The sequence below is a fragment of the Myotis yumanensis genome, unplaced genomic scaffold (genome assembly GCF_028538775.1).
Source record: "Myotis yumanensis isolate MYYU_CA2020_CCGP unplaced genomic scaffold, mMyoYum1.0.hap1 SCAF_7, whole genome shotgun sequence".
Taxonomy (NCBI): Eukaryota; Metazoa; Chordata; class Mammalia; order Chiroptera; family Vespertilionidae; genus Myotis; species Myotis yumanensis.
Window position 1 is genome coordinate 79,627,697 of NW_027223758.1, and position 27,703 is coordinate 79,655,399.

Here is a 27,703-nt window from a genome sequence, read left to right on the forward strand (position 1 = left end):
TCCCAATTATCCTTCATCACATACAAACTCCTCTATGTGCTTTGGGTTGGATGTTCTTCTTTCCTCAAATCCATTTCTATTTTAAGGGCTCCCACTTACTGGGCTCACAGTTTATTAGACCAACTATCTTTTTAGATAAACTATCTTGCTACAGGCTACTCTCAATACACTGTCTTCCCCATGTAGTCTCAGGGTATATTCTTCCCTAATCTGGTAGTACCATTGACTATACAAAGCCATAAGTATTTAATTTCTTAACATCCCTATCATGATGAGATACTTATGATCTTGAATATATTAATTCAAAGGGGTCATTACCAGAGGAAAGATGCTGGTTTTGCAAAGTCCCAACTGAAGAATCAGTGATCTATTTCTTTTAGAATGGGTTGGTGAATGTGCCTTAAACCTAAGGAGAAAAGTCATTTTATGATGGACACATTATTGACAAGATTCCTTTTAAAAATGTATACCACTATCAAACATTTATTCATATAATTACAGAAGATAAACACACACACTATCTCATGTAACATAAGTAGGTATGTGTGTTGACAACGAAGTGACAGAGAAATGCAGCAAGAACATTAGATTGTATTGCTAGTTATACTCTATTACCTTTTATACTCTCATGTCCCTACTTGAGTCACCATTCACTTATTTAGATTTGCCCTTAGCTTATGAACTTGTTTTGTTTTCTACAAAGGACACACATCTCAAGAGATGAAACCTCCTCCAATTTTCTCCAAATGGTCAGCTCTTTTCCTTTAGTTATCATTAAATATATTGACATACTTAGGCATTGTGGTATTATGCATTATGCTATAATGCGAAGAACTGGGTGATTTGGGTACCATTTCTGGCTACCACAGAGATTACCACACAATTCTAATGTGTCTATTTCTTTATGGGGAAGTGCATATGGTTACTCAGACAATTCCTTATCATTATTCCATTCTAAAAAATCTCCAAAACATAAATTTGAATCAAAGTTACCATTAGCAAAAGTGCATAGAAAAATATACCCAACAATAATAATCATAATTTAGTTTTTATCTTCTTATAGGTAAATTATTTTTAATAGTATTTCCTAGACAGTTTGAACTCTATTTGGTAAAAACCTTAGCTTTTTGCAATTATATAAAGGTTTAGAATTTTACCCTCTTAGGTGTTTGCTATGTAATGGCCAAGGTTATTAATATGCAATTTTTTACTCACTCAATTGTGTTCTACATTCCCTTAGCTATATTTCCAAATTGGAAAAAAACAACAACATAAACATCAAATTTTAAAAATAATAAAGATAAATCATCTTTCCTCTATATTAAAGAGTGGGTCAGTTGCCTGGAGTATAATTGTAAGAGGGATACTAAAATATCACGGAAAATAGGCACAATGAAGACATTTCTATTCAGCATAAGTAATGTTCGGTTTGTAGTTGGAAGGTTTTGATAAGGCTTTTAGGGGAAGGGGAAGATGGAACTCACCAACAGAAATACTCAGCTCAGAACTGAATGATGATCTATGGCTTAAAAGGAAAAAGATCTGGATAACTGCAGAACTTGGATGTGGTGAAGCCCAGGTTATGGGGACAGAGCTGAATGACCAAGTGGAGACCCAACATGGCGCCAGCTGTCCTTCTTCTTTGCCTTTTTCTGATGCTGCGCTCAGTCTCAATTCTTAATTGAATACTCATATTTTAAAAATAGATACTTGAATGTATATCAAACCTCCCAGATATTTATAGTCTTTTTCTGAGTTGTCATATGATTGTATATGTCCATGTTAAAAACATATAAACAGTTATTATGATCTCTAAATAAGTTACTCAGTGCATTAAAATATCCGTTTGTATCTCTTTTACATGGGGAATAAAAACCCCATCCAATGTCCACACAAACATCTGTGAGTGGATATTTATAGCAGCTTTATTTAGAGTTGCCAAAGCCATGATGCCCTTCAGAGGGTGAATGGACAAACTGTGACACATCCAGACAATGGAATATTATTCTGTGCTAAAAGGAAATGAGCTATCAAGCCATGAAAAGACATGGAGAAAGTTTAGATGCATGTTACTAAGTGAAAGAAGCTGATCTGAAAAGCCTACAAACTATATGACTCCAATAATACAGTATCCTGGAAAGGCAAAACTATGGAGACATTAAAAAGATAAATGGTTATCAGAAGTTAGGAGAAAGGGAAGAATGAACAGACAAAGCACAGGGAATTTTCAGGGCAGTGAAACTATTCTGCGTGATACTGCAATGATGAATGCATGTCATTATACATTTGTCAAAACCCATAGAATGTACAACACCAAGAATGAATCTAATGTAAACCACAGACTTTGGGTGCTAATGATGTGTCAGTGTAGGTTCATTGACTGTGACAAACGTACCTCTCTGATGGGAGATGTTTATGGAGGTGGGGGTGTGAGGCTGTGTCTGTGTGAGGGCAGGAGGCTCTATGGGAATACTACTTTATGCTCAATTTTCCTTGAAACCAAATAGTACTCTAAAAATGAAATATATTAAAAACAGCAAGCCTAACTGGTGTGGCTCAGTGGTTGAGTGTTGACCTATGAACCAGAAGGTCACAGTTTGATTCCTGGTTGGGGCACATGCCCAGATTGTGGGCTCGATCCCCAGTGTGGGGCGTGCAGGAGGTAGCCAATCAGTGATTCTTTCTCATCATTTATGTTTCTCTCTCTCTCTTCTTCACCCTTCCTTTCTGAAATAATATATATATATATATATATATATATATATATATATATATATATATATTAAATAGCAATCCTATTCATTGCTGATGACCCAGATCAGTGTTTTCTCCCACCAAAGTTCATGTTGCCTCCCCCACTCTACACTCCGTTTTCCTTTTTGAACTCTGTAGTGCATCTCACCTGGAGTACTAACTCAGACCTTAGGATTCAGTGGTTCCCCTTATCTGCAGTTTTATTTTCCATGGTTTACATAACCCAGGTCAACCATGGTCAGAAAATATTAAATGAATAATTCCAGAAGGAGAAAAATTCTTAAGTTTTAAATTGTATGCAGTTTGAGTAGCATGATAACATCTCATGTCCTCCTGTTCCATCCCTTCTAGACATGAATTATCCCTATTCCAATGTATCCATGCTATATCCCCTAACCACCCGTTAGTCACTTTGCAGGCAACTCAGTTATCAGATTGAATGTTGGGGTAAGGCAGTGCTTGTATTCAAGTGAACTCTTATTTAACAATAGTGGCCCCAAGGTTAAAGAACCTAGCAATTCCGGTACACTAAAGAGGAGCCTTAAAGTGGTTCTTCTGAGTGAAAACGTATGTATGTATAGAATAAAACATGGAGTTGGTTGTATTAAGAAAGGAACCATGTTATAAATGAAACACTACTTCTGAAATACATTTTTGTATTATTGCTAGTAGGGAATTTCAAAATATCTGTAAGGAAGATGGAGGAAAGAAAGAGGGAGTCAAAGATAGAAAGATCTATTGTCTTCATTCTATCATGGACTGGTGTACCTTTCTTTTATTTTTACTCCATTTTTATCTTTTTTTGCTCTCAGTCAAAACTCATATAAATAAAAGTGTTTTAGCTCATTAGATTAAAACAAGTGACCCTGAAATGTGAATGAACCATAGGATTAATCTCTTTAAGAAATCTTTGCATCAAACACATCAAATTTCAGTAATTTAGTGATTGAGAGACTGTGAGCTGTGTTCAGGAGAGCAAGCCTGATAGAGCTCTTTGTCTCTGTCAAAGGCTGAAGGCACTCAGAAAAATAGCACATCTCAGCTGAGCTCTTGCAGCTGAACATCACTCTGTCACATCCCTGCACATCCTGTGGTGTCAGTGACACATGAAAATGGGGAAAAGAAGGGGTGTTGCCATAGTCAAAGCAGTGAGTGCTTTATAAGGTTGCTGGCAAAATAAAAACATTCTCTATCAAAAAGGCATTGATGTCACACACAATGAATTTCGTGGAGGCCAAATTCCAGCAGAAATCAACAGAAAATCAATGGGAACCTAATCATCAACAAGACACATGGAATGATGTCAATCTCCAGCGCAGAAAATCTTATCTAAGAAGTAAGCGGCATACAATGGCCTGGAGAGAAACTCACCACTTCCTGGAGCGTTAAGAACAGAATTAGCAGAGACACATTTAAAGTATATATATAGTAGTTCCATCAGTGTATGAGCTGGATTGTGATAATAAGTGAAATACATCTTAAATGTTTCTGAAACTGGTAAATAATAGACTTTGAAATCAACTCTAAAGAGGAAATAAGATAGGCAGCCTTATAGAGTAAAAATTACGATTAAATAGAGATTAAATTTGTAATTATAATCAATTCATATAAAATTACACTGTTTTATGTGGAAGATATGATACTGTGGTATGATAAGGCAACCACACTTTTTGGAAGGTGTGTTTTCTATACATAGAGATAATTTTGACAAGTTTTTAGAAGCTGTTTATGTGAAAATGTTCAGGCACTGATCATAATTACACTGTGAAAAGAAGCAGTTTCAGCAAAGGGTTAAAGGACTTAAAGTTTTACCACTCCAAGTAGCTAGCTAGACAACAAATGCAGGTGTTTATTCAGTCTGTTCTCAGGTTATGAATATCCTACTTGAGAGGAGAAGACTGAAGTGTGCGTAGAGGGATGAAGAGAGAGCGAGCTTCCCTCTTATCCTCAATGAGGAAACCTGCAGATCTTTTTGCACTGAGGAATTAGGTTTTGGCATTTTAATCCCATGCAATCAGATGTAGGATGTGAATGGGGAACTTCTCTTAAACCTTTTCACCACGCTTCCATCTTTATGATTTCAGTGATTCTCTTTTCAGCCATAAATATATTACCTCATTTCAGGATACTCAGGTCCTAGACTTCACATCAATAAAAATGTTTCCTTACTTTCTGACATTAAAGACAATGAGCAAATATGTTAGATTCTTGCTATTGAATTATAATTTACAGAAAATGAAACATCTTCCTCCACATTATAATCTTAGGAGTTCTAGTTGAATTCTATTCTAAACATATTTTTATCTACACTTCCTGTCTTTCAGTCTCCAAATGTGAAGCATTTGGGGTTGGAAGGATATTTGAATATAGAATCCAACATTAAAGTAACAGTGTTTATAACACCAAAGGAAAAAAAGCATTAAGGGGTACTATCACTGGACTCTTCTGATTGAATACATTTGAGAGGTAAAGGACTTTAGCTGAGATTCTAGACACCTAAATTCTTGTCCAAGATTTTCACTAAATAGTTGTGTTAACTTAGGAGTGCTAATCACCTTTCACAAGTCTCACTGCCCCTTCTGTCCATTGCAAAGTCTGAGATCTCTATTGATTGACATAAGAGATTTCTCAGTCACTAGGTAGATTGGGAGAAGCAATTTTCAGAACAAGGTGTACTTAGTAAAGCACGAAAAGTTATACAAAAAGGTCCAGAAAGGTACACAACAAACTGACTGTTTTTTGTTTTTTGTTTTTTGTTTTTTTTCCTGGTATGGGAACCAAAATGGTAGGGGATTGAGTGGGTTCAGTATAAGGTAATCAAAGACACTCTTTAGATTTACTGCACTGTTTTAATTTTTTAAGAAGAAGTATGTTTTTGTGAATCATTTGTAAAAAGGCATATGTGGTCAACTAATTTTCAACAAAAAAATCCAAAAAGATATAATGAGTTTTAAAGTTTAAGTAATATCTCTGTGGTTTTTCATATCTACCTTAGAGTCAAGATTTAAATGAGTCAAGGTTATTCCAGGCCAGACAGTAGTTTTCAGTAAGAAAAAAAGCTAAAAAGCACACCTGTGCTTTTAGTGAAATACCTTTTAGTGAAAGGGTTTCTTCTCATGGGATTGGCCATATCTAATACCATAGTATCATCTCCTTGGTTTAAACTTCTACTATAGGCTTCCTCAAAAGGATAAATATGTTATTAAACAATTCTTTCTCTTTTTTCAAAAATCAATGTTAATTGATTCAACAAGAAAATATGTGGAGTGGATAAGAGAGATTAAGCTAAGGCAGAGCAGCTGGACAGGAAAAAGAAAGTTTGAAGATGCTAGTGAAATAAAAAAAAGATCATGAAATTATATCACAGAAAAGATAGCAAGGGGGCTGACCGATCTGAACCAGGAGGTCACAGTTCGATTCCTGGTATTCCAGAGTTGAAGGCTCGATCCCTAGTGTGGGGCGTGCAGGAAGCAGCCAATTAGTGATTCTCTCTCATCACTGATGTTTCTGTCCCTCTCTCCCTCTCCCTTCCTCTCTGAAATCAATAAAAATATATTGGGGGGAAAAAGATAGCAAGGGATGGAATCACAAAGTACACAGAGTTTATCTTTATCGGTGACTCTCAAATATGAAGCATAGAACTCCAAACATTCTGAAGATTTTTTCAGCAGATCCCTGAGGTTAAACAAAGCTACTTTCCTACATTTTTAAGGTTTTATGTGCCTTTTTCACTGGTACCTGTATTGATGCTGCAAAACCCATGCTGGGTAAAATGGCTGGTGCTTTAGCATAAATCAAGACAGTGGCACCAAAGAAAACTAGTACTATTGTATTCTTTCTACCACATTCTCACATGATCAAAAATGGCAGTTTAATTTAAGAATAAACTTAATGAAGCAGTAATCATTATTAATTTCATTAAATATTGACCCTTGAGTTGACATCTTTTTAATATTTTGGGTAATGAAATGAGAAGTATGAATAAAGCACTTCTGCTGCTAATAATGTACAATGGTTGTCGAGTTAAAACCCTTACACAGTTGTTTGAGTTATGAGATGAACTAGCTACATTTTTATGGAACACTATTTTTGCTTGAAAGGACGATTAATAGATAAATGATAGTTACTCAGACTTAAATATGAGGCATCCATTATCTTGACAATTAAAGCAATGAAACTTTCATTTGAAGGAGAACAATGGACAATATTTGTGGCAAATAAAATTTGAGCTTTGAAGCAAAAATTATAATTTTGGAAAACTTATGTCCTTTCCCATGAGTTTAACAATTTACTACTTCTAAAAAAGTTTTCAATGAGATTGATAGTAAAATTAATAAATATGATGTTTTTGTATGTGTTACCATTTGGAAGATCTGCATAACTTAGTGAACTAATATTTTCCAAAAGTTCAATTCATGATGTTACAAAACGCTGCATGTTTTGTCTAAAGGTCCTTTAAAAATGGGAGGTAAACCAGTGAATTTCATTCAAGATAGGAGAGGACTGGACATGGCTTTGAAGGCCACATGGCAACTAATTCTTAAGGAAATTCCCCTACTTGAATTATCCTATATTGACAGAGGAGAATAGCCACAGTACCTAGAAGAGCTACAAAAATATCTTCACATTTTTTAAAATATATTTTATTGATTTTTTACAGAGAGGAAGGGAGAGAGATAGAGAGTTAGAAACATCGATGAGAGAGAAACATCGATCAGCTGCCTCCTGCACATCCCCCACCGGGGATGCACCCGCAACCCAAGTACATGCCCCTGACCGGAATCGAACCTGGGACCCCTCAGTCTGCAGGCCGACGCTCTATCCACCTAGCCAAACCGGCTTCGGCTATCTTCACATTTTTGAGCTTGAATTAATTCATATACTTAAACGGAAACATGTTTACTGCAGGTTGAATAATGAAGCAGATAGGGGAACCTAGCTGTCTTCATTTAGGCCAGACATTAGAGAGACTTGCAAACATTATAGAACAATGTCACTCTATCACTAATTAGGGGAGGGATATAGGTTATCTTTATTTTAAAAATTTAAATGGATATTAATTTATAATCAGCTTAATATTGTTAATTTCAATGACCTATAAGTAACAATAAATTTAAAAGTTCTGTTTTAATTTTTAATATGTAAATACCAATAGATCTAACTCAGACAAACAGAAGGTCCCTAGGGGAGGAGGGTGTGCAATAATTTTAAGAATGTAAAGGGATCCTTGAGAACCATTGGCCTTTATGAGTTTGTTTGTTTTTTACCTATAAAATGTGTTTAAAGGGATCATAATGATGATTAGTACATAGACATGTAGTAAGAATCTAAATTAAAGAAAATTATTATGAATATAAACACAAATTCAGAAGATAACAGCAGGGAAGTGCAATCACAGATAAGCCCATAGGGAGCTTCAATGTTATTAAGAATGTTTGGATTCTTAAGTTCATGCAGAGTTTATTGAAGTGCATTTTAGTAATATGAACTTCATAATAATTTACATATATTCTGTCATATTAATTATTTTAAAATTTTAAAATAATGAAGTAGGATTCTAAATAACAGCTAACTAGAAGATGACAATGGGAAAAGTCATAGGCCATTGAAATATGCTGATGCTTTGTTTGACAAGAAAGTAAAGACAACTAATAATTTTGGCTTTTCTTAGGAAAAAGTAAAAATGAATATGTTTGTGAAATATTGGAGAGTAAAACAGAAATGTAAGCTATAACTTCCAAATAATATGAGGGATAAAAAAGTAACAAAGAATTATTTATTAAAGACAGAAAGGCAGCCGGAACCGGTTTGGCTCAGTGGATGGAGCGTCGGCCTGCGGACTGAGGGGTCCCGGGTTCGATTCCGGTCAAGGGCATGTACCTGGGTTGCGAGCACATCCCCGGTGGGGGATGTGCAGGAGGCAGCTGATCGATGTTCCTCTCTCATCGATGTTTCTGACTCTCTATTCCTCTCCCTTCCTCTCTGTAAAAAAAATCAATAAAATATATTTAAAAAAAAAAAAAAAAGACAGAAAGGCATACGAGAGAAACAAAGAAAAATACCATAAATAAGAAACACTAAATAAATTTCAATGTATTGATAATTATAAAGCATGCAAATGATTAACATTGTCTTTAAATGAGTATATAGATTAGATTTCAAATTTTAAAAATATTTTATATGCTACTTACAAGAAGACAATTAAAACAAAATAACAGAAAATAAAGGAATAGAGAAGATTACTACAAAAGGCATAGTACTAGAATGTGAGGAATAAAGCAGTAAAAAAAGATGAAGAAATATAGAGAAAAGGAAGCAATCTGGAAGGTTCAATAATCACATACTGACTTGCTGTTAATAAAACCATCATATAGATGATTAAAAATAACAAAGGTATAAGTTCTCAAACTTAGTTTAAAAGAACTAAAAAAAAAAAAAAACACCCACAAGAAAACAAAACTATAGCTGAAGTCATAAGACTGAATGCTTTCCCTCTAAGACTGGATTCAATGTTAAGATATCTGTCTGTCTTACACTTATGTTACATAGTCCTGGAAGTTCTTGCCACTGAAGTAAGGCAAGAAAGGTAAAGAAAGGCAAACAGTATAGACAGGAAGAAATAAAACTGTCCCTATTTCAAATGGCAAGATTGTCTACATAGAAAATCCCAAGAACTCAAATAAATACTCTGAGAACAATTAAGTTCAGTGAGGTTATAGAATACAATATTAATATAAAAATTTAATTGCATTGCAATATATTAACAAGGAAAATTTGAAACAGAAATTAAGATCATTTGCAATCCCTTAAAATTAAATACTTAAGTATGAATCTACAATTTATAGTTTCCATATGATGAAAATTATAAAATGCTGATGAAGATATCAAAGAATACTTAGAGAGTCATATCATATTCATGGATTGGAAGACTCAACACAGTAAAAATATTAATTCATCATAAACTAACCTATATATTTAATAAATTTCTATAAAAATCTTGAGTTTCTTTATAGATGTAGAGAAGTGCATAGAATTATACACATACACACAAATGAATATATGTATAACTGGCGAAATTTAATAACATCTATGGATTGAACCAATATCAATTTCTTGTTTTTGATAGTATTCCATAGTTGTGTAAGATATAAACACCAGGGATGCTAAGAAAAGAGCACATTATCTTTTCTACATATGTTTTTGCAATTTCCTGTACCTCTATAATTATTTAAAAATAAGGTATGTAAGGGAAATATGGATTATGTAATTTCCTAAATGTGTGGTTCAATAAAGTTAAAATATTCCCAATGTGCAAACTGCAAATGCTTCTCTTTTAGACTATTTGTAATTCAACATATAGGTATTACTCTCATTTCAAAAATATATTTTTATTGATTGTAGAGAGCAAGGGAGAAGGAGAGAGAGAGAAAAACATCAGTGAAGAAGGAGAATCATTGATCGTCTGCCTCCTGCATGCTCCACACTGGGGACTGAGCCCATAACTCAGGCATATGCCGACAGGAATCGAATTGTGACTTCTTGGTTCATAGGTCGACACTCAACCACTAAGCCACACTGGCAGGGCTTGGTTTTATTCTTTTGGATTTACAGAATTGCCTTGGTCTCTCATTTCCCATACCTATAACTATATGTGTGTGTGTGTGTGTGTGTGCATGTGTGTGTGTGACACTGATTTATTATGTACAGAGCCTGACTGAGAGCTGAGGAAAATTCTCTCAAACATCAGAACTAGGCCAGGGCAGGATACCTAGGAAAGGGCACGGAGAGCTGAAATCTTAGCTAAGACAACAGAAACATGAAAAATGTCGCCCACTTGCTGTTTGTTTTCTTTAGGGAAGATCTTTTAAGTGATTAGTTTGAAAAATGAAGAGCTCAATTTAAGCAATTTTACCCACTGCCCTCCTTCCCTATCATTCATGGCTTGTGCAGACTCATAGCCCCACAATCCATTTCCTACTCTTTAGATTTACTCCTGCTGGTCCTTCCTAAAAGAAGTATCAGCATTCACCTGATCCTTCCTGCCTAGTCAGGATGCCTCTCCATTTGCCATCATCCTTCCTCAAAAAATGCTGCCCACATCATCTATTCTAGTTCTCAACAACAATTGCACTCAATGCATAATGCCACATTGTTCAACGTTTTGTTTTATTGTTTAGTATGGTTTTCTGCCCTATTCCTATGTATAGATCCTTTCTGAGGAGAATGGAAAGTCCTTGAGGAGAAAGATTGGCTTACTCATTCCATCACCTTGCTCCAAAGCTGCCACTACTCTAAAATGATAAGTAAATGCTTCATATAATTCTAAATAGGTGTTTTTTTCTTAATACTGTGATTCTTGATCCACACAGCTTCCATAGGCCCCTCTCAGTACAGGAATGGAACTATTTTCATTAGATATCTCACTGAAGAATAAACAGAGGCCTTTCCACAATCCACAATCAGCATTCGAAGGGTTACTCAGGCTGTGCAAAGCAGATATTCTAAGCTTCAGGCTGAGTATTAAGCTGTAATCACCAGTAGACTGTCAGTACTGAGGGTTTTGTCATGGTCCACCAAAGGATAGAACAGTTTGTGGTCTGAAACTGATGTCAAACTTTGCTAATCCAGCTCCCAAATCCCCGGGACCCATTTCATTATGAGCATCATTTTTACTTGCACAGTTGGTCAGGGTTTTGCAAAACCAAAAACTGGAATTATCCCCTTCCACTTCCCAGGTGACTGCAGACAACAATAGTAGGGACAAAGACCTTGGAGGCTCAGGGACCTAATGTTGTCTGGGACTTTAAAAAGGCTTTAGAAAAGACTGGGTGGACTGTGGACACATTATTTAGTTGATTAGCAAACAGTGCTTTTCAGTGGAATTGACCCTCATTTCTTTACTCTTACTTTTCTTCACATTCTTAACCCCCACCCCCACCCCCGCCCCGCTGCAACTTCTGACTTGCCCATATCCTGGAATTCCACAATCCATATCCAAACAGTTATCATTCTGATCCTTCCTGCTTCAACTTGCCAGTAGAATGCAATTGCTCATGTCCCATTCTCTGAGGAACATGCTAAGATCCTAAAGCTGATAAAAAACAACAACAACTAACTGATGAAAAATAACAATGGTTTGCAAGTCAACATTATAATATTATGAGATTTTCCAATCAGAACACTGGGTATTGCCTCTCAACTCTAACTAGCCCTGTTACCTCAACCAGGTTACTGGATGCATTAAAGAGTCAGTTGATTCAGGTATCATGCAGGAGTCTATTCATGGGCTTGTGGAAAGGAATACATACAATTATGTGTGGTAAGTGCCTGTCACAGAGCCTTCCAACTACTAAATGTACCATCAACATTGTCATTGTCAGCATGAATATTGCACCCTGATAAAATACTAACCTTTAAACAGCCCTTCAATATTTCAGCTCAGATTGGCAAATGATGATAAAAACATCAGGCACTGAAACTCATTTATTTTCTTGGTAGAAAGGGAATGAGTATTCACCAAAATGCACTAGGAATGCAGCCATTACCTACTCTACCAAGCAAACATGGTAAGAAATAGCTTTTCTTTCCATCTCTTTCATTGTAGACCAAAAGGAAGAAGAGCTGCTGGGTTGGGATCCCACTTCTCTGGATCCCAGCCCTAAACCCAAGCCAGAATGTTTTCCCCCAGGCTCTGTGAGAGTTAAAATTTCTTAGTCTAGGAATCTTCACAAAAGTCCTTTGGGCTAGAGATGATGCAAGTGTCAGAATCTTTGCTTTTGTTTTTATATGAAAAAACAACACACCTCACCTTTAAATACTGATGTACTAAAAGAGGTATGCATGATCTGGAGTGTAGTCTTAATTTTGTTACAGACAGCAGTAGTTTCTTAAAATCTATTTCTGTCAATATCATTTCAAATATCTCCATTATCCATCATATGCTTGTCTTAAAACTTCACAGGGCAGTTCTATGGTTAAACTAAAGTGTGCATTGAAAGCGTTTTTGAAAAGGAAAACCACTATACAATTACAGGAATAATTATTTCCAGCACAAACACCACAGCCAGAAGCCAAATTTGCATAGCAACACATCATTACTGTAGACCTGGGGTACATGAACATTTTTTAAAAGATTATAATTTGAGTTTTCATGGTTATTGCGCTTTCTGTGACTACCTTGTTTACTTTTTTTAATCTAAAAGGAAAAGTCTGTCAAATCTGCAAAATTACTCAATATATTTTTGGTATTTGTTTCAGTGATATTTGTGATGCTGGGGATTCACATCACTGCTAAAATGCAATTAACCGGGCTGAGATAGGGTTCCTCTTAAATATCCCTTTGGGACATGCAAATGACCACTACTAAGCCTGGGAAAGTAGGAGAAAGGCCAGGGGAGTGAGGTGAAAGCCAATGCCAGCCAATGTTGGAATCATGGAGAATAATCATTCTAGAAATTAACCTGATTAACTTTTGCTGGAAGAAGTTTTCCTTAGTTCTCAAATTCACTTGCTTTCTCAGTTACAGCTCTCTTGACTGACATCCAATTAAAGGTTTATATTCTTTAGGAATTCTGGGTAATGCAATAACGGTGGTCATGTGATCACAGATGGTACACCTGCAACTCAGGGTGCTCCCTCATGCCACTCCCAGAATTCCTAAAGAAATAGTAAAACATTCCTTCCCTTCAGAGGAGTATCTGAAGCTTTCACCACTAGACCTATATCTCTCTGCTTCCTTTCTGTCAAGTGTGTGAGAATAGATTCATATTTAGCTAGTGAGAAAAACTTGAATTTCTCTCCCGTAGTAATGTAACCATATTACGCTAAACGTTGCTTGGAGAAAGAGAAAGCAATAAAGCAAGACAGAAGAACAGGTGCAGAAGAAACAAACAAATATCAGCTCCTAAAAAGCAGTTAGCCTCCACTTTAAGATGCTTAGGTTCCAAGTAAAATATACAAAAAAAGTCATCACAAAAATGCATTGCAGGAAATCACAGGAATACTTTTCTATGTTAGGCATAAATTCATAGACATTAGCTCCATAAAATAACTTTTCACTTTAACTTAAAATGCAGTAGATACAAAATCCAAATGTAAAAATACTTAATGTAGGAGAAAACTAATTGCTTTAGCGGAGATTCTCACCTTAGCAAAGGTCTTATTAGCAGGCTACTTTAAGACATCTAACATAAAACAGTTCAATTTTAAAGCCAATGCAAATAAAGTTGAAGCATCTCAGATTATAACTAAGCCACTCGATTTAGAGAATTGGATTTACAAAAATTTGATTTGCATGTAACTGTTCCGTAATGTAACTTTGCACAAAGTGAGTCACGGCAATGAAATTATGAAATGGTTTGTCTGGTCCTTGAACTAGGTTTTTGTTTTTTAGTCTTTTCAGGAGTCCTAAGGACAGCTGAAGTATTACTCAGTAGACATCTGAGATGAGGCCATCATGGTTTGCCCATTAGGCCCTGATAGTGTCTGATATGAGAATAAACTGTGATGCGCCACATGAACTGTGGTAATGGATCTCAGTCTAAACTAGACATGGTTTCTGCGTTATCAATTTTGTTTGCTTGTAGAAATTGTGAGACTCTCTGGGGATCACGGTGATATAGCTGGGGCACCTTGAAGCAGGTTCATTTCTTATTCAACCTGAGATGTTGTTGCTCGTTCTGATTCTGGAAGGTGGCAAGTGTTCTGTTTTGCTCAATTTTTCATGAAACAATAAGAAATCCCAAACATGGTGATTTAAACAAGTCCATGTTATATTCCCAGGATTCTGGAGGTCAGAAATCCAGACAAGGCTCAGCTGGGAGGTTTTCCTGTTCCATTGGATTGGCTAGGCAGTGGTTGGCAAACTCATTAGTCAACAGAGCCAAATATCAACAGTACAACGATTGAAATTTCTTTTGAGAGCCAAATTTTTTAAACTTAAACTATATAGGTAGGTACATTGTTATTAACTTAATTAGGGTATTCCTAAGGCTGAGGAAGAGCCACACTCAAGGGGCCAAAGAGCCGCATGTGGCTCGCAGGCGCAGTTTGCCGACCACAGGCTAGAGTATCTGATGAGGTAACCGTCAGATAGTGGTTGGTGCTAGCACATGCACAATGGTTTGCCCACATATCTGGTACCTTGACAGGGACAGCCATGAGACTGGATGTTGCTTTCCGGCTCTCTCCAGTGGTTAGCTTGGTCTTTTTAAATGGCAGCTCGACCCTAATAGCAGATGTTTCAAGTGGCAAAGGAAGAACCTGCTTCACTCTTAAGGTTCAACCTTAGAAGTTATACTACTGCTTAAGATAAATCACAGGACCAGCCCAGATCCAAGAGGCTGGGAGAAGTAGCCTCCTGATGGGGGAGTGAGTGGTAAGGACACAGCAAAGTCGCATGTGAGACGGGACATATTGTGGTGGCTAGCACAAAATACCACAGAACCTCCAAGATTTCTTAGAAAAATCATGTGCATCACTTCTTCCTCAGAATTCTCCATATGAACCTTGGAAAGCAGCCATACTTGGTACTATGTGTCCGAGGAGGAAAAGACAGAAGCTAACGGATAAAATTGGCACTCACCTGGCGGAACTGTTCCAGGTCAATTTTGTTGCCCACCAGCACCAGGGGTATTTCGTAGGTGTGACGGACCTGAAAAATGAGCTCTTTAAACTTGGCAGCCTCCTGGAATGACTGGCGGTCGGTGACAGAGTAGCAGACGATGAAGCCCTCCCCACCTCGCATGTATTGCTCCCGCATGGCTGTGAACTCTGCCTGCAAGCAAAGAGCAAAATTGGGATATAGTTTATGACAGCGAAGCCAACACACACCACTAATAAAACAACACGTCAAAAGCAGACAAATTATGAGACTTAAGTGTTTGGGTAGACAGTTTCTAAAAGTGTCTTTGTGGGTTTTGCAGATAGAGTAGCACTATGAGATCTAAATATCTATAATAATAAAAGTGTAATATGCTAATTAGACCAGATATCTTCCGGACATCCTTCCTGACAAAGTTGGACCAGAGGGAAGCCAGCCCGGGTCCAGGGTGCCTGCCGGCAGTTGGAGGAGGGAAGCCCAGGTCCCGGGTGCCAGAGGAAAGCCGGTGCTGGCAGCCGAGGGAAGGAAGGCCGTCTCTTGCATAAATTTTCATGCATTGGGCCTCTGGTACCATTATAAAAATAATGTTTTAAATTGTTCAGAGCATTGATCTTTAGTCATAGAGGATTTAAGAGATCTTGGGGGAGAAATGTTAAATAGCAGATTCGCTGACATAATGGTAGGATTTTATATATAGAAATTATATACTTTTAATAGTGTACTATTTAATTACTTAATTTTAGGAAAATGGATCTAAATTTGTATACCCCAAACATTAAAACATAGAAGAATTAAAATTTCCCTCAAAATTTTGAAAACAAATTAGCATTTAACATTGATACCCCTGTGATAGAAGGAAGTTATTAGATAATTGCAGACCCATTTATATATATGGGTATTCATGTGTGGTTTTTTTTTTTCCCCTTTAATCCTTACTGTTGAAAGTATTGCATAGGTCTTCCTCTCCCTCCCCTCCCTTTAACCTCTTCTAGCCCTTATTTGGGTATTCTCAGATTTCTCTCTTTGAGGGGCACAAACAGAGGGATCATGATGCTGAGTCATGAGTCTATTTTTACATTCTGTCCATTGCTCCTTCCTCTTCTCTCTCTGCAGGGGACAGAATCACCTTCCACAATATACCAGTGTCTCATCCTGGGGATATTGCTATCTTAGGTTTCATATTGCATCCCCCTGAACTACTGAAAAGTAGTTCTGGCAACTGAAAATCAATATTAGGTTTGAATTGTGATCTAAAAAGTTTCTCTCAGTCTGAAATGCCTGATTTCACTCACTATTATTCTGGATTTATTGTTAAAGTCACAAGAGCTAATTAGGTTCCTGCAATGGGAAATATAAAATTTAGACGCTGCCTGTGGAACAAACCACCCTAAACAATAAAAGAGCACCACAAGAACAAATTGTGAATTGGACAATTTGTGAGATAAATAATCAAAGAAAGGAAGATTCACATGAACTTGAGCTGTATTTGAACCATGAGGCAAAGATGTGAGTTCTTCACCCGGGAAAGGGTTTACAAGAACTACTCAAATATTATGCTCAGAGTAATTGTTTAAACAAATGTTCATTTGATTTAACGTCACTTGTCTTTTGAATGAGAACATTTACACAGGTCCAGAAATTTTGGAAAACTAGAGAAAATAATAAAGTTAATAAGGTCCTGAGTCAGTTCATGAATTTCTTAAATTGTTTTCAGTCAAATGGAATGGGTGCAAACAGCTTCCTTGGGATCCACCAAGCATTGCAAGGTTGTAAGAACTTGAGCCTACAGAACAAAGGAGACTTGTCCATGGATGGACAGCCAGCTAACAAAATGTTGTTTTGAATAATTCATGTTCTCTGACTCTCACTGTATCAATTTACTTAGTATTAAATTTTACTTGAGGTTAATCCTAAATTTTGCCATGTGTGTCAAATGTACAAGCACAGGAGACACAAATCTACTTGGTCTCAATTTTCTTTGTCTCCGAAAATGTCTGAGGCCCTTTGTTGTTCTGCCACTCTCTAATTGTGAAAACCCTATTTCTCTGTCAAAATCTGATAGGTGATATGGATCAACTAGAGAATTATGGACTGAAATTACTAAATGATGTTTCCCAAACATATAATTAGTTTTCAAATAGAAGTGACATAATCATCATAGAAATATATGTAATATTTAAGAAAATATAAATGGATTTGTTACATCAGTTTTATACTATTAAAACCATAGTAAAAGTGCTAACTAAAATAAAGTGAAGATATATTTTGCAACTTACAGTTAATTTTATTTGACAATTATTTTAAGCACTAAAATTATTTTCAATTACCTATTGAGTATTAAAAAATAACAAATACACATTGCAAGATATTTAAGTGGTATAAAGTATATATAAAATTAATTTCCTTTTTACCTCAAACTTTCAGTTTTCCTTCCCAAATGTGTGACAGTTAATAGTCTCTTTATCCTTAAAGAAATATCTATGTGTACACAAGCATAGACATACACATTTTACCGTTACACACCTTTTCATACTCAAATAGTAACATATATAATTTTTACCTTAATTAAGATTTAATAGCCCTAATGTACCTTGAAGACAATGACATATTAGCACACAGAAGTATTATTATTTTCATGAGTGCATAATTTTTTATGCATGTACCATAATTTACTAACTAGTTCCCTCTAAGGAAGCATTTAGATGCCCTCCATTTATTTCTGTTACATACACTGTTGCAATTTCTATTCTTAAACACCCTTGCTGCACAGATTTATGTAATTCTGAGAGGTAGTACTGCTATATCAAAGAGAACATACATTTTTACTTTTAAGAAATAGTGCCGATCTCACCACCAGAGACATTGTTCCCATAACTCTCTCCCAACATTACATAAAGTGCCCATTTCCACTCATTCTCACAAATGTCACATCACATTTTTCTACCTTTCATACATTTTAAAGTAAAAAAATAGTATCTTGTTTCCTTCATTTGTATTTATGAGCCATAGTATCTCATGTTTATTATCCATTTACAAAGTCTCTTCTAGATATGGATTTTATTTTGTTGTAAGAAATAAAATAGCTGTATAATCTTTTCATTTTTTAAAATTTGGACTGGAGTAGGGTTTTCTCTATGTCAGTCATAAGGAAACAACAATAACTTTGACATCTTCAACAATAACTACACCACAGAGAAAAGGTCAATACATTTGAAAAACTCCAACAACCTATGAGGAAAACAGGCCAAGTACATGAAGGTGAAATTCACAGGGAACAGTACTGGATAAATGAATGAGTGAATATCCAATCATGTTGGTTAACTAGACTCAAAGCCACATAAGTGTTCTATTACAAATAGATGTCTTGGGCCTCAAATCTGAGCTGAATTGAAGTTTCCAGATGTGGGGCTCCAGCATTAGCATTTTAATGGGCTCCTTATTTGATTTTGCTTTGCACCCAAATGTAGGGGTATGTAACTCTGTGTCTATGTTCAGAAATGGTCTTTCTGATCTGTGAGCACAAAACCTGGGAGGCACAGAACACAACTTCTAGATCTGTTACTCACTTAGGACCTGTCCTCTAACCAATCACCTAACCCCTCAGTGCCTCAATTTCCTCTTTTGTCCAAAGGGAATAGAACACACACTTAACCCGTCTTACAGGACTACTGAAAGGATCAAAAGAGAACAGATTCAAAAATGCTGTGATGAATTTTTAAATACTCTGCAAATTAATCCTATTATTATCTCTGGTACAAATCCTGCAGAATAGAACCTTTCACTGGGAGAACAGGCATGAAATCCTCTTAGAGCTGCATTAGATATAAATGTGGAAGTAATTCTCAAATACATGTAATCAGAAATGACTAACCTTTTTCTGCTGAAATAGGAGAATCTGTCTACCAATAAAACAGATACAATTGAATTAGCTCAATAAATTGGGGGGGGGGGGGGCGGCTCCTCTTAGCTGACCTTGTCTATATCAACTCTTTTCATAGCATAGCATACATATGTTACTTAAAGATGCATGGGAGGCTGGTGGGGCCTAGAGAATTGAGCAGAAACTCTGCGACTATGTATCAACTTAATAATATATGACCCTGAAACCGTTTTATAAAAAAAATGTGATGTTCAACATGTTGCTTCCATTTTTGTTCACCCATGAATTAAAGATCCCTGTACTTTCTGTTCTGTGTATCCTGAATGTTAATATCTTCTTCATTTGCTTCCTGCTATAAATGACACTTGTTGGTTAATTATTCAGGAACATTACTAGATATCATTTGCTGTCCATAAATAGCAAAATATCTATGAAACCTACCCATTGTGTAAAATGCTACAAACAGAAGCATTTATAATATTTCCTAAGCTATTTTGAGTACAAGCTGCAGCTTGATCAGTTCCTTATTATTGCTTCCTTGTGATAAAATAGTGTAAGAATTATCTTAATGCCTATAGCTGGCCTGGCTCAGGAGGTCACAGTTCTATTCCAGGTCAGGTCATATGCCCAGGTTGCAGGCTCAGGCTCAATCCCCAGTATGGGGCATGCAGGAGGCAGCCAATAGATGATTTCCTCTCATCATTGATGTTTTTATATATCTCTCCCCCTCCCTTCCTCTCTGAAATAAATAAAAATATATTTTAAAAAAAGAAAATAAAGCAGTATTTTTTTATTAATCTCATATCTCAGTTTCTTGTAGCAGAGTAAGTTTTTCTAGCAGGTTTTCAGAAACTTAGGGAATGAGCCAGCTCATCATTGCATTCAATTAGTGCTACCCCAACATGTAAATGACTCACTGTTTCCAAAATGCTCTAGCATTGCACTTAGACCCTCCTTTCAACTGCTGCCTGAAGCACACACACATACCATTGTCTATACTGATTGCCATATATCCAAGCTAACACATCTCCACACCAAATTTATTGTCCTAGTAAAAAATAGTAAATAATAAAATGTCAGTCATGCTCCGGACACTATACCAAGTGGTAAGCTATGTTAAGAAGTAAAAAAAAAAAAGTATGACCCTGTTCTGCTTGGAGAAACTCACCTGGACCAGGATAGAATAAAAGATAAGCGATTGAGGGCTACATGAACCATGAGGTTCAGAGAAGGGCAGGAGCAGTTTATAGAAGGAAGGCAAAGAAGGCTTGGGGTAGAAAATGAGATGTGATGTGTTTTTATTAAATTTATTATTTGTAAAGAGCTCTTCGACTTTCATGCAGCCCTACTTCCAAAGATTTGGTATTGTCACCATTAAATAACATTTTGTGATTCCAATTCAGCCTTTGCAGGGCAATTAAGCTTCTGGGACCTGCTTACCAGTCAACAGTTCAATTTGGGGGGTCTGTCAGAGGAGCAATGTGGTTGTTATTACTTTCATTTGCAAGTTTTTAAAGAAGAAAGAATAAAATATAAAAATGCAGGGACACCCTATATTATGAAAGTGATGAAAGGGTAGGTATCATACATTTATTGTATTTGATGCAAAGTACAAAGACTGAAGTCAGGGAAAGTGGTAGTTCTTCAGTCTGGATCTGATGTCTGAAGCTGGTTAAGAATGTTCAATTGAAGTGGGAAGGAACAAAGGGCTTTTATAAATACAGATACCATATGGTCAAAAATTAATTCTGAAAGGCAAAATTTAATTCAGGACTTTATATTATTTTGTAGTTAAAAGAGAACATAACTATGGCCACCATTTATTTGTCACCTGTCTTTCAATATTTGATACTAATGTACTTTCAGGAATGCATTAAATCATGGAATACTGCCTAACTCGTTCATCAGCTATTCATTGAGCACTTACTATGTGACAGACATCTAGATTTGAGATATAAAACAATACATATAGTAAATAAAAATAATACATATAAAATATATGTATAATACTTATAATAAAACAATAATATAATAAAACAAAAATGTGGATAAGTATGGAAAAGAACAAATAGAAATTAGAACATCAAAGCCAAGTTACACTGTGGATACAATTTCATCTGAAAACTAGACTCTCAACTTTTAGACAACAAAAGCTACAGTAGAAACACAATCAATTATGCCACTTTTGTGGTCAATAACAATAAACTAATGGATCATGTGACACAAATCTCTCCCTAAGCATTGAGAGCTAAAAACAATTTCTCTTATGGGGTTTCAGATAAGGGACAATACTCTCAATATCAAAAGGATCTGCAGATTCCGGTTTTCTAATTCTAAGTCTCTGATTAGAATGTAAGTTTAATTCAATGTAAGTCTCTCCAAGCATTTTATAGACTTACTCCATGGTCCTACTGTAGCAAGGCTCAAGTAAGATACAGAAATGCTGTTCTGAGGAAGATAGAACAGCATATGAAAATTGAGGATAATAGTTAAAATACTTTTATTTTGCTGCTTGAAAAACTATAATGACCCTTGATTCTGATATGGCATTGAACACTGGAGGATTCAGAGTACCTAGAATCTGGCTATAATGAAGATGATGCTTATAAAGCTCTTACCTCAACACAACTCAAAATAATGCAGGGCAGGCTAAATCTTTTGTATGCCCAGTGAAAAATGAAAATGTGGAAACTCTGGTTCAAAAATTAAGAAATTCAAGACAGCAACAGCAGACCCTTAAACCAAACACATGGCCCTTCTGAGCATAGAGCCCTAGACAGTCACACAAATCACAGGCACACGAAGCTGGCCCCATTGACATGCATAACCACAAAAGAGCAGCCAAGAGTACGTGTGAGAGAACTCCAAAGAGAGACTCCCTGGGCAGGTCTTCTGGGACAGTGGTAATTCTGCTCATATGTTAAATCACTAATGAAACTTCCAGACCCCAGTGAAGGACACAAACCCGGACAATGGTAGATGTGAAAGGTGGTGTACTGTGTGGGCTTGCAGAGAAAGTTAGGGACATGTGGTAGGGGACTGGCATATATACTTCATATGAGAAATGATGTTACAGAAAAAAAACACATCAGTGTGTATCATGTAGAGTGGCCTGTTTCTATTGTCAAGTGAAGTCACATTGCTGAAAGCCCTAACAACTTGGTTTTAGATTAGATGGATAGGAAAACAAAAACCCAAGAGAATTTTTTAAAAAAAATATATAGCCCTATTTCAGTAGGATTTTTCTGGCAATAGTTGGATGAGTGGAGAGAAAAGATGTTTAAGGCATGGAAAAACTCTTGAAGGTTTTTGAACTAATCCTAACATAAATTTCTATGGGAGAGGAGCTAGAATGGAACAATTTTTGAAAGAGAGATTACAGTACAGAAAAATGGAGAGAACAGAAATATGTCTGACATTTCAAGGATGAACTAAAAGAAGGAAGACTTGATGGACACCAGTTTGGGAATGAGAGTGAATGAATAAAAAAATGCTATAGATGTTTCAATCAATACTACTGAGCCATTGGTTGGGCTTTTGCTCATGTTATACCTCTGTGGTCTATATTATTAGCTCCCACAACAGATAGGAAAAAAATAGAAGTATAGAGATACCAAATGATATGGCCAAAGCCTGAGAGCTACCAATTAGAAATCAGAGACATCATACCACACTGCCTCTCTAAGGAAAGGAAGAACTAATTTAATGTGGCTCCAGTATTTGTAGCTTTAGAACCTGGAAAACAACAGAAATCATAATAAAAAGACATCAATTGAGAAAGAAAATAACTGAAGGGTCACTGGGTCATATAAAGGTTGGCATTTGTCTAGAGTTGACACTAAAAGCCTAAAAGGAACTATCTATAAGTAACTAGAAGTAGGGTTAATGTGAAAGAACATCTGAATGGGGCAGGGTTGAAAGCCACAATCAGGAGACAAGTTCTTTAGACTGATCATAGGGATAGGAGTTAGGGTATAAAGTTGACTAGTCTGGATTAGTTTTGATGAACAGAGATTGTTTTTGTTACATTTTAGGGAGAGAGGGTTGGAGCTTTGTCCCATTGAGAGCATATTTATCTATTTAAATGAGATGTTGTGAAAATGGTTTTAGACAGCTATCTTCTAGTTCTGTTCTCTCTTGCCAAATATGCTCAGTACTTAGTCCAGATTTATGCACTTATAACATTTCCTCTTCATTGTAATTAATGTGCTTTGCTCTCCTTCCCATCACTAGACTCTAAACTACCTGAGAGAAGGGCTATTCAGCACTATACTCTCCAAAGCACTAGGGAAAATGCCTGGATCAGAGCCCAATGCATAATTGTATTATCATTTAGTTAATTACTTACTTTAAGCTAAATGTTTTTAAGTGATGTTACCATTCCCTGGATGATATACACTTTAAGGAGAGTAAGGTTTGGAGAATGGAGGATGGCGATAAAAGGAAAATGGAATCAAATCTCTAAATTAAATGGATAAAGCTTTTAGTCATTTACTCATTCCTGTACACAAAAGGCCAGGTCTAGTTTACCTTTTATGCAAATGTATATCCCACTGAAATCTGCATTAATTAAAATGCAATTTAATGCTTCTTATATCAGTTTTACCTTCAATAAGTTGTCTTATTCTAATAAGAGAAGAAAAATGAATCTCGCTTATCTCTAGATGCATCAAATTTCTTTTCCATAGAAGTCTGTTTGTCTTTTCCCAATCTGTTTGACTTGTACTTTCTGGAAGACTTAAAGTTTCATGACTGCCTCTGGGGGTACAAATCCACTAAAAGGTATTTTTATCACAGCTGGTTTCCTGTTTATCCTGGAGGTCACTCATACTGTGAGCTGCTTTCTTGCTAATAATACCTGCAGCAATGCATCTTGGGAGAAGGCAGCAGAGCCATTACAAAAGGATTTCATCCACTGCATTTTAGTCATCCCTAATATGATACTGAAAGGATGGTCCCAACAACAACACAGTTAATAAAAAATTCACATGCCAAAATTGCATTTGCTAATTGATTTAGAGCACATGATAGGATACTACTGTCACTTAGAAAATAATGTGTGAGATATGTGTGTGCATACACAGGGTGGGACAAACATAGGTTTACAGTTGTGAGTATGCAAAATAGTTTATTCTTTTATTCTTTATTAATTATTGTATTATTTTCCATACAAACTGTAAACTTACATTTGCCTCACTATACATTATATATATATATATATATATATATATATATATATATATATTTTATATAATAAAAGCCTAATATGCAAATTGTCCCCTCAGCCAGGTGTTTGACCAGGGGGTGGGGCTGACCCCACCCCAGCCGGCAGCACTGGCAGGCAGCCGGGGGAAGGGAGGACCCAGCCAGCAGCTGGCAGCGCTAGGGACTCTACCCGTGCACGAATATATATATACTCACACACACATGAAATGGTGTGAAAAAACTCACTATCACACAAAGTAATTCATATTACTATTGGCTGAATAGAAAAAAATAAATTACTATTTGGGTCTCCAGCTAAAATCCTAATCACCTTGTTTTGTGATACTTAGAATAATTTGTTACCAGATAATCCTAAAATGTTATAGATTTATTGCACAGCTCATATGTCCTCACCATACAAATGAGGAAACGATGGCCAAAGTGTTTGTCCTCCATACCAGAGTTACAATTGACCAAGATGCTTTCCTTGACCACATTCTATTTAGGCTCCCTTGAACCTTTCAGCTAGGTCTTGATGATTGGACATGTATGTTTCTTCCTGCATTGTCCAAGTTTAGCAACATTTCTAAATTGGTGTAGCCAGAACCTCTCATCATCTTCTCTTATTGTCCTGGATATTTCACCAGGGTCCTCAACCTCTACCACCTTCCGTATGATGTCTGATCACCACGCTGGCCTGTCTCAGTAAGATTCCTACTAGGTCAGTTTAGCCAAAATCCTCCCTTATCTCCAAAGTTTCCTTTTAGCAATTTTCCATCCACCCACCCCCACCCTGCTCCTTGGTTACAAATTCCTACCGGTCCATTTGGAATTAATCCTGGTTTTATATTGAAGTCTCCTCTCCTTATTGTAGTGGTCCTGAATAAATCTGTTTTACCATTTTAACTGCTGCCAGCTCTGATTTTCTTCTACAACCAGGCATAGATTACAAGGTTCCAGGCCCTAGTAAAGTGCTTGGTATACCTCACCCTCCAGCTTAGTCACAGCCTCCTGGGTGGCTGCTCTACCCCCAGGCTCCCTCTTCTCCAATCAATCCATCATTCCTTTATTTCCCTGTCCAACCAAGCTTCTTTAAGCACTACATTCATTATGCCGCTCTTCTGCCTCCAAAGGTCCAATGGTTACCCACTTGCTTTCACATCAAATCTATACTCATGTGCTTGATTTTATGACTCTATATAATCTGATATCATGCTCCATACCCAGCTTTATCTCCAGTCAATCCTGACTATGTACTTCCTACTCTAATGGGGTCAATACTTTCTCATATTAATTATCTCCTTTCACCAGTATGCCTTCACACACATTGGTCCCTGAAATTGAACTTTTTCTAGCTAATAGAGAATTTAGTGATTATTGGCTGCATCTCTAATTCCTCAGATGAGAACATCGGGGCTAAGAAACATAGTGATGACATCATTTTCTCATAGCTACTAGTAATTAAATCACAGCTAGGTCAGCCCTGGCTGGGTGTCTCAGTTGGTTGCATCATCCCATACACCAAAACGTTGTGGGTTTGATTCACAATCAGGGCACATATCTAGATTGGGGTTCAATCCCTGGTCAGTCATGTATGGGATGCAACTCATCAATGTTTCTCTCTCACATTGATGTTTCTTTCTCCCTTCCTCTCTCTCTAAAATCAATTAAAACATATCCTCAGGCAAGGATAAAAACAAACACACAGCTCTGTCAGAAAACTCAGACTTTCAATCTCTTTTACATTATTGGGACACTGCCCTTTCTCTTCCGTGAACCCTGTTGTACACATTCTTCAGAGTCAATTACATTTTTTCTTCTTTCATTAAACTATGGCTAACAAACCCAGTCCTTACTGATAATCTATTGTGTATATTTCCCTCACTTATGAAAATCAAAAATTAGCAACTGATTTTCTCTCTATGATATAATTAATTAGCAATTATATTTGAGTTAGGTTTGTGTCATCAAGCAGATTTTAAATATTCTAGGGTCAGCATCAAGGCTTAGACTATGTTTAGTGTTTCTATTGCCCAGTAGATTTTGAATATATGACAACTTCCATTAAACTGCTGCTGTTTAAATGGGTAAATGCCATTTCTAATAAATAATTATGCTTGCTCTATGGAGAATGGGCATGTTGTAGAGTAGAGATAACTAGAAAGCTTCTAACATCACAGAAGCTTATGAAGACATATAAGACACATTTTCCTTGATTGATCTTTTTTATCTCACGAAAAACCAAAGAAATAAATTCTAATTTCAGTGTTTTATTACTGAATAATTTGGTCACCAATTTGATTTTCAAAAGCCTTTGAAAACATGAGTACTTTGATGTGCCATACCTCTGTGGGGGGTACTCTGTTATAGGAGTGATTCTGAAATGGTTTTATGCTACTTAAACTTCAGAGGTACATCAGAGAATCTGGCTAAGGGAATGGTAAGTGCTTGACTTCCCTGGCAACATGGTGGCAAGTTGGCTGGTATCTGTGGATTCCCAATTAAGTAGAAGAGAGTAAAAATGATAAGTAGGAGATGTGTACTGGAGAGTATCAAATCCGTATGCAAAGCTAATTTCATTATCAACTCACCACAAAGTTTCCTGTTCTATATATCTCAGGGTTGGATCTAATTTTCTCAAATATAGATTGAATAGAAAAGAGTAAATAAGACATGGATGGAATATTTCACAGAGTTACATAGATTTGTAAACAAGAGATAAGAACGTATTGGGGAAAAATAAAAGCTAATCCAATTTTAGCAGATCAAAGAACTCAGGAAATAGTGATTGTGACTGTTTATTAAGGGGAAATAATCTATATACTAGTATATAAAAGCCCAGCTACCATAGCGGAATGACCAGAACGACCATTTGACCAGTCGCTATGAGGCACACTGACCACCAGGGGGCAGATGCTCAATGCAGGAGCTGCCCCCTGGTGGTCAGTGTGCTCCTACAGTGGGAGTGCTGTTAAGCTGACCTGGATGAGTGGCGCTCCCACAGCAGGCCAATCCCCATAGGCCATGCCCCCACCAGTACACAAATCAGTGCACCGGGCCTCTAGTTGATAAATAAAAGCCTTCAGGAGGCCAGGGATTGACCATAGTGTTTTGAGAAGCATATGTAGGATAGGACAATACCTCAGGAGTTCTCTACCTCTGACAGAGGCTGCGGAAGGTTGTGCTAACAAAACCTAAGCATCAGGTGCAGTGTAGATAAGTGGAGGGTGTTCAAATATGACTCTCCAAGACATTTCAAGAAT

At 36.5% G+C, this 27,703-nt stretch overlaps 1 protein-coding gene across 2 annotated transcripts in view; it reads right to left on the reverse strand.

The window, feature by feature from the left end:
• Nucleotides 1-27,703, reverse strand: part of RIT2 (Ras like without CAAX 2) — a 247,229-nt gene that overhangs the window by 98,509 nt on the left and 121,017 nt on the right. For both annotated transcript variants that reach the window (XM_070421620.1, XM_070421619.1), the window contains exon 4: nt 15,338-15,529. In XM_070421620.1, the coding sequence (XP_070277721.1) occupies nt 15,338-15,529 (192 nt within the window). The remainder of the gene's footprint in view (nt 1-15,337; nt 15,530-27,703) is intronic.